Source organism: Bidens hawaiensis, unplaced genomic scaffold, assembly GCF_021521415.1.
Source record: "Bidens hawaiensis isolate Kalapana, Puna unplaced genomic scaffold, B.hawaiensis_p1.1 tig00003244_1, whole genome shotgun sequence".
Lineage (NCBI taxonomy): Eukaryota > Viridiplantae > Streptophyta > Magnoliopsida > Asterales > Asteraceae > Bidens > Bidens hawaiensis.
The window spans coordinates 579,084-595,118 of record NW_027491178.1 but is presented as its reverse complement, the minus strand read 5'-3'; the positions used below and the strand labels follow the sequence as shown (position 1 = coordinate 595,118).

Below are 16,035 nucleotides of genomic sequence, written 5' to 3'. Positions count from 1 at the left end.
ATAGGTTCCAAGTATTAATTTTTATGGGGTCCTTACAAAATTTAATATACCGTCTCTAAGTAATTTTTAAAAAACATCGGTGTCCCGGGACCCCGATCGGACCTATGTGGGTCCGCCCCTGCTTATGATAAACAAAAATAACATTTTTAAAAATGCTTTCTCTTGGGTAAAACTTGGGCGTTGCGGTTGCGAGTCGACGCGACTTCAGTTGGTTTTGGTTACATTCATACGCTACAATAATTAAAACAAAAAAAGACAAAAAATATGTACAGACTTTATGTTCGGGCTTGTGGCGGCGAGCCGAAACGAAGTCGTACCGTTTCGGTTATGTTTATTATGGTAACATGGCTATAACAAAACCTAATTCGTATAGGTTATGATATAAAAAAATTAAATTATTTAAAGCGACATTTATTCGATCGGCAATACCAGTCATTAGGCATAGCTGATGCAAATTCGATTGGTTTCAGTTATGCTCGTTACGGTACCAGAAGTGAAAAATAAATAAAATAACGTACGTAAAACAAAACATTAAAATAATTCAAAAAAAGCTTTATCTATAATTATAGTTATCATAATACACAATATAACAATTATAAAATTCTTTGGCTTGCGCGTTTCGTAAAGTAAAGAGAAGTAGGAAAATTCCGGAATTAGTAGACTAGTAGTAGCAAAATGGACTCGATCATGCGCACAACATAATACATAAAAAGTCTTGAAAAAGAGAAACTCAACCACTAGACCACATCAATTGATTGTTTGCTAACTTATATAATTTAAGCAAAATATCAAAAGGGGGCAATGAAAAGCATTGTGACGTCGCCAGGCGATATTTATCTATATAGTATAATATATATAATTTTGGTCAATATTTAAGTAATCTTTCATCTCTCTCTAATATAAAACAACTTCGTCCAAAAAAACACCGGTGTCACTCAAAAAACATATAAACAAAAGAAAAAAAATCAATAGATTCCTTTGAATTCATTCCCCTCAAAGTAATTCCACCCCTCTTAATTACGACTTAGGTTCGATCTGTATATTGATCACCTCCATATATACGTTAGATATGTATAAAAAGATATTCTAGAGATATCAAAATTTAGGCAATTTCAATGAAATTCATGTGGGTCAATATGGCCTGAAGAAACATAAACCTAAAGATGTGTAAATGAGTGGTGGTGGACCATACTCTATATCAATCAATCAAGTCCTGTATATCCCATCGCATAGCATATTATCGGTAGGATCAGAGGAGGGTGAGATGTAAACAAGTTTTTCCTCTATCCGTGAGAATAGAGAGGCTGCTTTCAGAGAGATCCCCGGCTCATAAAGCCGCATGCAGGTAAACAGAGTAAACATACATCCTAGAAGCAAAAACACTTAGCAATATATAGATAGCAAACTACCAAATTGCAAAGAATCTGTAACCTACTAAGAATAGGGCATAAGAAGCAAAAAGCAGCATCAAACAAAATATATACATAAACAGCAAGGAGCCAAGCTAGCAAACTAGACCCTAAATACAAAGCTAAGCTAACTAGGTACCTTCCCATAGAAGTCGCTAACCTTAATTCTACGTCTCCACGAATCTCTATCCTGGACCATGTCCTCACAAAGGTGCAACTACACCTTCCTTTAATTTTCCGTTCATACTACACCTTCCTTCTTTCTTACTTTCTACCAAAAAAAATATGCATGTCATTCTATTATGATCTAATTAACTCTTAAAATTTCTTAACCCATCTCCTTCTCAATTACAAGATCGAAAATATGTTCATCATTGCAGGAAAACCGCCCTTAAGATCATTATATTTTATTATCACATATTTGCTCAATACCAACACCACCATTATCTTAGCTCAACCCGAGTTCATTAACCATTACTGCGGAGATTTTGGTAAGTATGTTGTAGGCAGTACGTATGAAAAGAATCTCGACACCACCCTCTCCACCCTCCCCACCACAAACAGCGGCGCTGGTTTCTACAATTTCTCAACCGGCCTAGGTGACGATAGAGTGAACTCCATAGCCCTTTGTCGAGGCGATGTCAACCTGGACGTGTGTCAAAGTTGTCTTAATGACTCCATTGTTAACTTGCGGCAGTTATGCCCTAACCAAAATGAAGCATTGGGCTACTATGACTACTGCATGTTGAGATACTCCAACGAGGTTATAGTGGGAAACACGGAAGCAAACATTTATTCCTACTCGAGCCGTGGCTCCCAAAGTACGAATGTTGGTGAGTTCAGCAAAGCTCTTAAACAACTATATAGTAACTTGACTGTTAAGGCAGCCGCAGGCGACACACTACTGAAATTTGCCACTGGAGACACAATTGGTCCGGACGACACTAGGATTTATGCGCTTGTGCAGTGTACTCCATACCTAAAGAAGGAACAATGTAGTAACTGCTTCAATAATTTAACTCAACATTCAAAATGGCTTGATGGGAAAGTTGAAGGAAAATTATTTCTACCTATGTGTAATATTATATATGACACCCAACAGTTTTATAACGAAACTGATGAGGTCAAACTACAACCACCACCACCACCAACAATTTTACACCCATCACTACAACCACCATCAGTTTTACCACCATCACCACAACCACCAGGTATGGATTAATGTATTATCTTCATCAATGTTTTAAAAACCAGTATTTTACTTGTATCGGATTGGGCTAAAAAATGGTACAACCGGTTAAACCGGGTTATACCGGAAAATTCAACCGGTTGAATAATTTACTTTATAATTACCTATAAGTGTAACTTCAATCCAAAAATAACCCAAAAGTAAATGATTCCATAACAAAAAAAATCCAAAAATTAATCCATATTAAAAACATAATGCAAAAGCACTCAATTTTATTAAAAAACAGTCCTAAGTTTACACGTTTGAATGTTAATTGTTGGGATAAAAGTAATTTTTAAAAATTATGGGCCGCAAATATAAAAAATCTCTCGGACATAGAACCAGTTTGCAGATAAAAACCGGTATTTTAGACAAAAACCGTCGGTACGATGTTCTAGTAACTGGTTAAAAATACCGGACTCAAAATACCGGCCTGCTTTGCAAAATCCGGTTTAACCGGACGGTTTTGAACCGGTTTTTAAAACACCGATCTTCGTAACAGTAACATCCCAAGACACAAGGAAATTTTCTCAAAATAGCCATGTATGTTGACCCCGCCCCCCTCCCTTTTCCATTCTTGTCCGTGGTATCAACAAAATCCCCAAAATAGCCACTCAAGAACCGTCGGGCCGACGATTCTTTGACAGCCGCTGACAGTTTTGTTCTGCCACCCAACAAAACTCGTGGACGTGTAATATCACACCACATGTACTTGATTAATTCCGCCGGCCGACTAACTAATTAGTAGGCGACTAAACTATAATTTTTTTATATAAAATGGAGTGTTAAGTGTTTTATATTTTATGCTCCATTGGTAAAAATTTGGTAATCATTGTCCTTGGCAATACTTTCTATTCTTGCAGGAAAGAAGAAAAAAAGGGTCCAAATTTTGGAAATAACAATTGTTACTTTTATAGTCATTGTTGTTACGATAATCACGGTACTTTGTATCTTTATGAGATTAAGAAAGAAGAAAAAGCAAACGAAGCCTACACCAGAAATTCAAAGTAAGTTCTCTGTTTGTTGCTTAGACTTCATAATTATATGACATAAAGGTAATTAAGGACCACTACTCCAAGTGGCATTCGTTTTAATATTTAAAAAAAAAGCGTAACATACCACCATTTCTTCGAGTTGTTAAAATATTAACGACAACACGTTGTTGTTAAAGTGACTTCTAAGTTCTACCTCCTGTTTTTTACTGTGATTAAAAGCCTAAAACTATGTCTTATTGGTTCAGCTGAATTTTATCACTACCCCTTTGATACAGTGAAAGCAGCAACAAATAACTTCTCCGAAGAAAATAAGCTCGGGAGCGGTGGATTTGGAGTAGTTTACAAGGTATAAATCATCTCACACGCACATTTTCCCATCCTAATTAAAAACACGCGTAAAAAAATAACGGTTACAAATGTGTACATATAATTACATTTATATAAAGACATGAAGAATAAAAATAACCATAACAATGTTTTGTATACAAAAATGTAGGAAAAAAATATATCAATCCGCTCTGTTAGCTAGTCGCGGACCGTTAGGATTATGCAACTAATTAACGACGTTAGGATTCTGTTAGTCGCGGATCGTTGGGAACAAATACCTTAAAAGATGGGACCGTCAGCGGCCAATTCGTTAGTTAGGACCGATAGCGACTAAAAGATAATAATTAAGATTAATAAAAACCAATACACCTAAGTTATAAGGCTATTAATTAATGATATAAAAGTTCTAATGTGAATGCTCTAATTAAAGCATCATGTTTAAGTTTATCTCTTTTGCCAACATCTTTGAAAATTTAAACCTTGATATTATTACGTAAGCATTAAGTTATTTTGCAATGTGGAATATAGGGTACACTAGAAGACGGAAAACTCATTGCAGTAAAGAGGCTTACGAGCTCTAATCAACGTGACACAGAGTTTGAGAATGAGGTTTCGATAATGGCAAGGCTTCAACATCGTAATTTGGTTAAGCTGCTAGGTTACAGCATTAAAGAAAGTGAACGACTTCTCGTCTTAGAGTTATTACCAAATGGAAGCCTCGATGATTTTTTATTTGGTAAGTTCTTGAGACTTAAGAGCAAGTACACCTCCTTTTGAGTATAAGAAGTTGCACTAGACAGCTAGAAATAACATAACAATTAAACAATACACGTATTTGGAAATAGCATACTAGCGCTATCATCGTCACCTGACCATAACCGCCGCCACCACCGTCGCCGCCACCCCCACCACCACAACCACCATTTTCGTCGCCGGAGCTACCACCACCGTCGCCATTTCAGTTTTTTTTAAATATATATTTTGGGATAGGAATATTTTTATTATTTCTATATTCATACAATTTTTTTGGATACCAAACAGCATAAAGTAATTATTCATTTCATTCCAATATGTTAACCAAACAAGACAAATGAATAGTAATGATCCATTTCATTCCTTTGTTCATTCCATTATTCCCTCATCATTCTATTACTTCCAACCAAACATACTTCTGTTATGTTAGGTATGAGGAAATGGAATAGGCGATGGAATAGAATGAGCGAGGGAATGGAATGGACGAGGTAATGGAAGTGATTATTACCATTCCATTGACATGTTTGGTTACCATGTGGGAATGGCATGAATTATTAAATTTTTATTTTTTGGTAAGCTAGAAAAAGTCGTAATAAAATAAAAATGGTAGTGAGTGGCGGTGGGATGGTGGTTGTGGGTGGCGAGCAGTAATGGTGGTGGTGGGTGGTGGGCGGCGGTGGTGATGGGCGGGAGCGATTGGTGGTGGTGGCAGGTGGTGGTGATGGTGGGTGGTGGTGGTGGCAATAGTAAGCGGCGGGTGGCGGTCGACGATGGTAGGTGGTTGGCAGTGGTGGGCGACAATGGTAGGTGGTTGATAGAGGCGGTCGTGGACGACGATGGTAGGTGGTGGTGGTGGCGGGCGGCGATGGCGGCCGGCGACGAAGGCGGTGGTGGGTGATGGCGGGCGGTGGTGGTGTGAAGGTAATATGTAGTAGTGGTGGGAGGGTGTTGGAGGTGATATGGTGTGAAAGAGGGATGGAATGAAAAAAAACAGGGGGGCAGATGGAATGAATTTGGGGTGTTTTGGAGGGAATAGAATGGACATGGTAATGGATGATTACATTCTATTGACTAACCTCACAAGTATGAATCAGTAACTCAAAGAACAAACAAGTTGGATAACTCCCAAATTATATTGATCAAGAAAACTTACTCAAAAACTTGATTACATCGGTTTATATAATCCTAACCAATCCTAGCTAGGCTCAAACTCCTTATTAGATACAAACACAAACTCATCTATATCTAAACATTATATTTGAGATAAACCTGGATTCTAATACACATTAATTAGTAATCCCTAAAATACCCTTAATTCACCAAACTGGTAAATCAAGGAATTAACCCAACCCAGTTACCGAACTTGTAACAGGTCGGGAATTAGTTAACGGGCCAACAATCACCCCCCTAATTCCTAACTCGAATTAGCGAGGTCTTCAACTCCAAGAAGCTTTCGCATCTCCACGAACTTAATCTTCCCGAGTGCTTTAGTTAAGATATCGACTCGTTGTTCTTTCCCGCTTATGTGTTGAACCACAATCTCTTCTCGATCAACACATTCTCGAATAAAATGATATCGGGATTTTATATGTTTGGTTCGACCATGAAACACGGGATTTTTCATGAGGGCTATAGCCGAAGTGTTATTGACCCTCAACACCACCTTGTGTAATGCCTTCCCGGTTATCTCGCTAACCAAATCTCTAAGCCACACAGCTTGGCACGCGGCTGCACTTGCCGCCATATATTCTGCCTCACATGATGATAACGCCACAGTACCTTGTTTTTGTGAACACCATTTGATCGGTGAAAGCCCGAGATAAAATACATGACCCGTTGTACTCCTCCCGTCATCCTAATCAATGTTATGACTACTATCCGAATACCCGTTTAGCACCCCCTTATCCCGACAATATTTGATTCCATAACCCGTTGTTGCTTTCACGTACCTTAGAATCTGTTTGTAACATCCCGAAATTTCAAGATAATATTAATTATATTACTTAATAATAGAGGGAAAGTTTACTCGGGTTATCAGGAAATAAATAAAAGAGTAGGAGTTGGTATGGGTCGGGCTAGTGTCGGGAAATGGACGTTGGTTATAGATTTGGATTAATTGAGATGGGTTAAATGAGAATAGGATTTCAGGGATATAAATACCCCCAAAATCCCAAAATATCTTCATTTTCCCCACTCTCCTAAACACACTCAAAACACACACATTCTAACCGATCAAGATTCGAAGCCGAGACCCGAGATTTTGTTGATAGATCTGAGTTGGTAAGGTGAGAACAAATCCAACAAAGCTAATATTACTGAAAATGGTTAGGATTGGATGGGTTAACCGGACCCGAAACCCAAACTGCCCAAATCGGACCCCTAAAACGTCGATTTTAGGCCGATTTGATGGTTGGGATTTGTAGGCGCCGATCATACGATTCCGTGGGTACCAAAATCGAGTTATTTGGCTAAGAAACGAAGGAGTTATGGGCAAACAGATCTGCAGCGCGATAACTTCGCCTGCAAGATTAAGTTCGCCTGATGAACTTCGCCTTCAAGCGTAACTTCGCCTTCAAGCGTAACTTCGCCTAAGGATAACTTCGCCTACGGCCAAGTTCGCCTAAGGATAACTTCGCCTGAAGCCAAGTTCGCCTAAGGATAACTTCGCCTGAAGCCAAGTTCGCCTAAGGTTTAACTTCGCCTGAAGCCAAGTTCGCCTAAGGTTTAACTTCGCCTGAAGCCAAGTTCGATTAGAAAATAAATTATTAAGCGATAAGTTAAAGTAAGCTAATACTAGGCCACCAGATTAGATCAGACGAGTATTGATACGTGTAACTTGTTCAGTCAGCCGAGCTCAGTTAAGGAAGGGATTTACAGCTACCAGAGGAAGAAGCAGAGTCCAGGTGAGTTTCTAGCCCCATTCCTTGTTATGTTTTCGGGGCTGTGTGCATACTCGATGTTTTGTTAATACATTTATCCTAAGTGATAAGTGTATGCCATATGTGATATATGTGATAGGTATGAATGATTGCTTGCCGGTACGCGAACGATCTTCGGATATTGCGCGTACTGTCAGGTTAAAAATAAAGGTACGAATATTATATATCGACGATGTATGAACATTACAAATGAATACTTGTCGGGGCGTGAACGATCTTCGGATATTGCACGTACCGACAAGGGGTATGGTTGTTAAATGAATGATGTAAAGAACGCCTAGAGTGTTCTTATGCTAATATGTAATTATTTGTATATGTGAAGTATGTGTATACAGGTACACGAATGGTATGTGAGTTCTACGTTCCACATGGTAAGTTAGGATGGCAAATCCCTCTAGCTTCTGTCGGACATAGACTCGGCAGGTGATGGCGTAGTTAAGGACTGCGAGCCTTATACGTGATGTAGATGATAGATGTAAATGTAGATAGGTGACAGCATAGGAAAGGGCTGTGAACCTTATACGTGCTGGTTTTGTAGCATAGGGGAGGACTGCGAACCTCGTACGTGCTATGAGTTAGGTTGCAACATAGGGAAGGTCTGCGAACCTTGTACGTGTTGTGGATGTGTGTCAGCATAGGAAAAGGCTGTGAACCTTATACGTGCTGGTTTTGTAGCATAGGGGAGGACTGCGAACCTCGTACGTGCTATGAGTTAGGTTGCAACATAGGGAAGGTCTGCGAACCTTGTACGTGTTGTGGATGTGTGTCAGCATAGGAAAGGGCTGTGAACCTTATACGTGCTGGTTTGGTAGCATAGGGGAGGACTGCGAACCTCGTACGTGCTATGAGTTAGGTTGCAACATAGGGAAGGACTGCGAACCTTGTACGTGTTGTGGATGTATTATGGTATAGGGAAGGACTGCGAACCTTGTACGTACCATAAACGGTGAACATAGGTAAGGGCTGCGAACCTTGTACGTGTTCACGACCTTGAGTACAGGTATAGACGGTGAACTATGAACGTACTCTCGGTAGACTGAGGATAGTGATTGTAGATATGTATGTATGTATGTATGGTAGCAAGTATGTATGTAGAACAGAAGGGTAACTAGTGATGTATGGATATGTATCTACGGATATGTACGTATGTGAATGTATTGTATGGCGTTCGATTAACTAGAACTCACTCAGCGTAGCTGACTTTTAGTATGCACGCAGGTGAGCTGATTACAGAGTTAGCATGAGGATGACACACGGCATGGATTGAACGGCTGGCATCTGAAGAAAGAAGTAAAGATGTTTTAAATATAAAGTTTTGTGTTATGGTATCAAAGAAAAGATTTAATGTTTTGTAACAAATGATTGATGTTTTATGAAAGTTTTATATTCCGCGTAAAGTTTTTAATTAACTCTGATATTTAGAACTGTGTTTATGAGTAAATCCAACACGAAAGTAGGGCTACCGGTAACGGGGCCTTACACTGTTTGATTGCATTAGCATGAGACACCTTAGGAGCTTGCATGTATCGGCTAACTACCCCGACCGAATATGCGAGATCAGGTCGGGTTTGGAGTAGGTACCGGAGACAACCAACCAGCTTTCGGTACTCCATTGGATCTACATCATCCTCGTCTTCGGCTTTCGATAACCTCAGGTTCGGGTCCATCGGAACATAGGCCTTATTACAGTTTTCCATCACGGCCTCTTTTAGGATTTTCCAAGCATAAGCTTCTTGTTTAACCCGAATTCCATCTTCGTCTTGGGAAACTTCGATCCCGAGATAATAGTTTAGCAAACCGAGATCACTCATCTCAAATTGGTTCTTCATCTCTTCTTTAAACCTTTTAATTTGAGCCATGTTCGATCCGGTTACAATTAGATCGTCCACATATACACCGATAATTATGATCTCGTTACCGGTATGTCTCATGTAAATGGCTTGTTCTTGAATGCATCTTTCATACCCGAGTTTCTTTAACGTTCCGTCAAGCTTGAGATTCCAAGCCCGAGGTGCTTGTCGGAGTCCGTACAAGGCTTTCGTGAGATGGTAAACTTTGTCTTCTTTTCCTTTCTTTACGTAACCCTCCGGTTGAGACACGAATACGACTTCATTCAAGTTCCCGTGTAAAAACGCTGATTTAACGTCGAGGTTATGAACTTGCCATTTTTCTTGCGCGGCCGCGAGTAGGACTCGTACAGTTTCGAGTCGAGCCACCGGTGCGAATACTTCATCATAATCAACTCCATATTGTTGTACGTAACCTTTAGCTACGAGCCTCGCTTTATATTTAATAATTTTCCCAACCGCGTCTCGTTTTAATTTATAAACCCACTTGAGCCCGATTGGTTTATGACCCTTAGGTAGGTCCGTTAAAGTCCACGTACCGTTTTTTCAATAGATTCCAACTCGACCTCCATTGCCTTAAACCAATATTTATTATCTTTTGCTTCTGAGTAATTCTTCGGTTCGTCCTCGGCGAGCAACATTAAAGCTTCTTCCAACTCTTCTTGTTCCCGGTTAACCCCATCATTTATTACGAAGTCCTTGAATCTTCGTGGTACCGTATGGGTCCGGTCTGATCGTCGGAGCGGCGGTACGGGCTGGTCAGCAGACTCGGTTTTAGTTAGTTGACCTGTAAGCGAGCCCGTGCCATTTTCTGCTGAATTCGTTGGCTGGATCGACACAGTTTGGGCCTGCTGCCCAGTTTGGGCCTGTTCACTTTGGGCCTGCTGCCCGGTAGTGACTGGATCATTCTCGGTCGAGAAATCAGCCCCAACTTCAATTATGAACTCGTTCGATATGGTCTCGGTTGATGATCTCATCTATACCCAACTCCTTTTCTCATCAAAAGTTACACTTCTTGAATCATGAATTTTCTTCTTAACCGGGTCGAACATCCGGTAAGCTTTCGATCCAGGTTCTGACCCAAATTAGACCATGGGTCGGCTCCTATCATCCAACTTTTTCAGGTTAACTTTAGGTTCGATTGCAAAACCCACACACCCGAAAACTTTTAGATGATTGATATTTGGCTTTCTCCCAAGCAATGCTTCATAAGGTGTTTTCGAATCAACGGCTTTTTTCGGAACCCGGTTAAGGATGTAAACACTGTGTATTTCCGCCTCTCCCCAATATTCTTGGGGAACCTTCATCAATTTTAATAAACACCGGACAGTCCCGATTACGGTTCGGTTTCGCCTTTCAACAACCCCGTTTTGTTGAGGCGAATACGGGGCAGTCAATTGTCTTTGTAGGGCTTGTTTTTCACACCAATCATTGAACTCGATCGATGTAAATTCACCCCCACGATCAGTTCGTAGCGTTCCTACCTTGAGGCCAATGTCAGTTTCGACCGCGTTCTTGAAACGTTTAAAGAACCCGAATGCTTGGTCCTTTGATTTTAATAAATAACACCACATGTATCGTGAATAATCATCCACAAGCAAGAAAATATAGCGATTTCCAGCTGGGGTGCTCGGTGTTATCGGCCCGCACAAATCCCCGTGAAGCAGTTCGAGCGGTTTTGAAGCCCGTAAAGAAGCTTGATCCGGGTATGGTTTCTAAGCCTGTTTTCCTACTAAGCAACAATCACATATGTTAGCAGTATGATAAATATTAGGGATTCCATGTACCATTCCTTTGGTGCTAAGAGACTTCATGGACTCGAAGTTAAGATGACCGAGTCGGGCATGCCACAACCATGCCGGGTCATCAAGCTTTGAAAGTACGCAAACCGGTGTTCCAACGGTCAATTGGATTTTGTAAAGCCGGTTTTTCGTCCTTTAAACTTTCATAATTAATTTTCCTCCACCGTCATGTAAGAGAAGGTAGTCGGACCTCATATAGATATCACATCCGTACTCTGTAGCTTGTCCGAGGCTAATAATATTACTCTGTAGGCTCGGTATGTAGTAGACGACGGCTAGGAGTCGGTGTTCACCGGTTTTGCTTGTGAACACGATCGACCCCTTTCCTCTTATTTCCACACATGAGTCGTCACCAAATCTTACTCGTCTCGAAACCCGCTCGTTTAGCTCTGAAAAATACGACTGATTTCCTGTCATATGGTTTGACGCTCCGTTGTCAAGATACCACGTGTCAGCCGTTTCAGATTCAAATTGACTTGGAATCACTTTCTTTTCATCCAAGAATACAGTGTCTTCGATTCGTGCCACGTATAGGTTCGGATCGAGTTCCTCGGTTGTCGCAAGATTAGCCTCCCGTTTGGCCCTCCTTCGTTCCGGACACGCGGATGCGAAGTGTCCGTATTCGTCACACCGAAAACATTTGACCTGTGATCTGTCCTTATTCGGTTTCGAGCTCGAACCCTCATCGGTTCGGTTTTGAGCTGGGTTATTTGAACCCCGGCCATGACCTAATTCTTTCCCTCGTCCTCGACCCCTTGACCCGCCTCTGCCGCGTCCCCTATTTGACTCGTAGGATCGGCTCTTGGCCCCGGTGTCATAATTATTGAACATTAATTTACTTTGATTCTCGGTTAGATCGTCTTCGTCTTTAATCCGTTCTTCGAACGCCTTTAAACGACCTACAATATCATCAAAAGTAATTGTTTTTAAATCAACAGTTTGTTCAATGGATGCTACCATGTGGATGAAGCGGCGTCTTGGTAGTCCGATGAGGAATTTCTTCACGAGTTTGGACTCTTCGATAACTTGACCGAGTGAGGCCGATTTTGCTGCAATACCGGATATTCTTGTTGCGAACTCATCGATTGAGCTTGAGTCTTTCATCTTTAACCCATCGAGCTTCGAGCTGAGTGTTTGAAGTCGCGCCTCCCTTACTCGGTCTGCCCCTTGATGTCGGATTTTCACCGCTTCCCACATCTCTTTGGCAGTAGTCATGTACCCTATTTGCATAACCAATTCTTCGGGGATCAATTGGAACAATAGTGCAATTGCCAGATTATTTTTCTTGGCATCGTTACCTGTCCCAGGCTCGATCATGTTCCAAACATCGTGAACGTTGAAAATTGCCCTCATCTTCATGGCCCATATCGTGTAATTAGTTTGATTCAACATTGGGTAGTGAAGCGTGGCTGTGTTGGTCTCCTTAACCGCAACCCCAGCTTGATTATTCGGTTCCCCCATCAATCCTTTTCTCCGTTGCCTTCTGTTGTACTTAAGAAGAGTAGATGGTTCAAGGTCCAGACCTTGGATCTTTAATCAAAACAATTACTGTTTGATTGTTTTGACTTCAGCCGTGACCACACGTGCGCTATCAATTCACGATTGTGAACCCTAATCGCACAAATTAGATGCGACTTGCTTGTTCGGCCCTAATCGTTCAAATTGATTCTGTAATTCTAGATCAATTGTTTGGTCCGTAGCCTATCTCGATTGCCTCTCTGAAAACTGATCAACCTTGATCAATTCTCAATTGCAATTGAAAGCCACAGGTTCGCTATCACACGTAGTTCGTTCTTGATCTGAGCTCTGATACCAATTCACGGGTATGAATCACTAACTCAAAGAACAAACAAGTTGGATAACTCCCAAATTATATTAATCAAGAAAACTTACTCAAAAACTTGATTACATCAGTTTATATAATCCTAACCAATCCTAGCTAGGCTAGAACTCCTTATTAGATACAAACACAAACTCATCTATATCTAAACATTATATTTGAGAAAAACCTAGATTCTAATACACATTAATTAGGAATCCCTAAAATACCCTTAATTCACCAAACTGGTAAATCAAGGAATTAACCCAACCCGGTTACCGAACTTGTAACAGGTCGGGAATTAGTTAACGGGCCAACACAACCAAACATATTTTTTTTCATTCCATCATAATGGACCATTCCATTCCGCCTCTCATTCATTCAAACCAAACGGTAGCTAGGTTTTAAGACAAAAAGCCTCTTTAATTTTGAGAAGCCTTTCAAATTTTTGGGCCAGTCGCATCTCTCTCTTTCTCTTACACCCACAAATTATGTGTGTGTGGTGAGATTATACTAAGAAAATGATTATGATTAAGAATGACAAGAAAGAATCTTGATCATTGAATGGGGTGTTTCAATGGTCAAGGTAGAAAGTTGGACTAATTGATAAGCGAGTTATACTTTAATTATAATCTTGTGAGTTTAAAAGAGGCAGTATCGTCTACTGCCTAATATTTAACATGCATAAATTTAGGAATCTTCAAACCAGAATAAACCCAAAAATGAATCATTTCCATGAAGCGAACTGCGTGTTAGCAACAAGTCAAAGCTCTGATAGCACTTGTTACGAACAAAGCGGTGCATGGAAGCAAATCAGCACAACAAACACACAAAACGAATATCACACAGAAATGAAAATATAAACAATATGTAGTTCGGTCTTAGTTGACATCCACGGGATGCACCTAGTGCTTTTCTTATTAGCACATATATAACCAAATTTACAGTTACATGATGGGATATATATATAATAAACAAAATTAGGTCAAACATAATTATGAACCAAAACCGAGCCACCTAATTAACCTAATACAAAATTAGGTTAAACATAATAAATTATATAGTTTGAGTAGTGATCAATATTGCTACTAATGTTGGTTTTTGTAGATGCAACTAAACGCGTACTTCTTGATTGGAAAACACGTTACAATATCATCAAAGGCATTGCAAAGGGGCTACTATATCTTCATGTAGATTCTCGTTCGAAGATTATTCATCGTGATATGAAGGCTGCTAATGTATTGTTAGATGAAAATCTGGAACCCAAAATTACTGATTTTGGCACTGCAAAATTGTTTCAAACCTCAGAAACTCATAGAGACACAAAGCAACCTATTGGAACTCCGTAAGTCGACTTCCTTTTTGTGAGTTGTTTTACTCAAGAACAACTACACCTTTATTATGAATACGTCTCTAATATGGACAGGTTGTTGCTACATTCCCAGTCATTCCCTAATTCAAATGTAATCCGCATGATTATAGTTCTAATGTGTTTTTTCTTTAAATCATATGTTAAACAAGCTAATGATTTTCCGTTACATCATGAGTATATGACAACCAGTTTTAGAAACCAGTAATGTCACTAATGTAGACGGAAGGCGTGGGATCATTGTTAAACGTAAAACAATATTTGCTTGGCGTTCAAGGGTGGTACGGTTCGATCTCGTAGGGGCGGTAGGAGGAGATCAAGATTCAAATAAAAAGATAATAATTAAAAGATTTGGTTTATCTTTTAATAGTGTTTGAGTTTATCTTTAAGTGTTTTCATTTAGTTTATTTGAATTTAAAGTCCTAGTTAAGTTTGGTTATGATTGCTATGTATGGGTCTATATAAACCCATTAGTTTGTTTCTGTTTATTGTGTATCTAGTTTTCTTTTTCGTAAGTCGATTAATAAGAAAAGCTCTTCGAGCAAACCGTGAGTCGGTGCGCGTGTGTTGCGTTGTTTTAGATACCCACTTCCAAGTTCAACAATCACAACTGGCAAGCTTTCAGAGCTTGTTTCTATTTTTGTCCTGAGCGCACCTAGTAGACTAAATTAATAATATTCGTACACGTATATTTGTGTGCCACAAAGTGCTAAATTATTTCTCATGTACACTTGTAGGGGTTATATGGCACCTGAATATTACCTACATGGCCATATTACAGTAAAGTTGGATGTCTTTAGCTTTGGAATGTTGATACTAGAGATAGTAACAGGTCAAAGAATCCAAAAATTTCAAACAAGAGAATGCCAAGGATATCTTCCTGATTATGTAAGTGTCCATAAATTATTACCAGGTCTGAAACAATATATTTGCATCAACAGGGTCTGAGGAAGTATATTCAATTGCAAAAGTTGCCTATTCTTTTATAGCAGCATTTGAATCCTAAAAACAAAATTCTTAATATCTAATTTTAGGCATGGAAAAGCTTGAAAAATGACCAAACATCAAACTTAATAGATCCCAACATGAAGACCGAAACCGGTTCATTGCATGAAATCATTAGAAGTGTCCACATTGGCTTACTGTGTGTGCAAGAAAGGGCTACAGATCGGCCAACCATGGATTTAGTTGTTCAGATGCTTAATAGCTTCTCTACGACGCTTCCCTTTCCAGCCGAGCCTACAGCTTTCACGCAAGATGACGTTGATCTCAAAACGTCACACCTACAAGAGAACGATTCTTCTACAGGGATGTGGCACAGTTCTTCCATGGGGAACAGTAATTCGATCATGGAAAACTAAAATATCAAAATATCACCACTTCAGTGTCATGTATTTCAAATTCCCTTGTTAACCACTCTATTGTCATTTCTTTCGTATTTAAATTGTAATTCCATTTGAAATTAAATCAAGAAAAGAAATGTTGCAAAGTTGGTTTGTTTGGTCTCTCTGTAATATGAGAATAACTCTCGGAGTCTAACCCGCTCA

The 16,035-nt window shown here is 39.7% G+C and overlaps 1 protein-coding gene across 1 annotated transcript; it reads left to right on the top strand.

Moving 5' to 3' along the window:
* The first annotated feature begins 1,703 nt into the window (after positions 1-1,703).
* On the top strand, positions 1,704-16,035 carry LOC143622947 (cysteine-rich receptor-like protein kinase 15). Its single transcript, XM_077093959.1, has 7 exons — positions 1,704-2,620; positions 3,501-3,644; positions 3,878-3,978; positions 4,488-4,695; positions 14,227-14,464; positions 15,226-15,376; positions 15,523-16,035. Exons 1-7 carry the CDS (start codon positions 1,774-1,776, stop codon positions 15,847-15,849), a joined length of 2,016 nt encoding a protein of 671 aa, XP_076950074.1. The 5' UTR covers positions 1,704-1,773; the 3' UTR covers positions 15,850-16,035.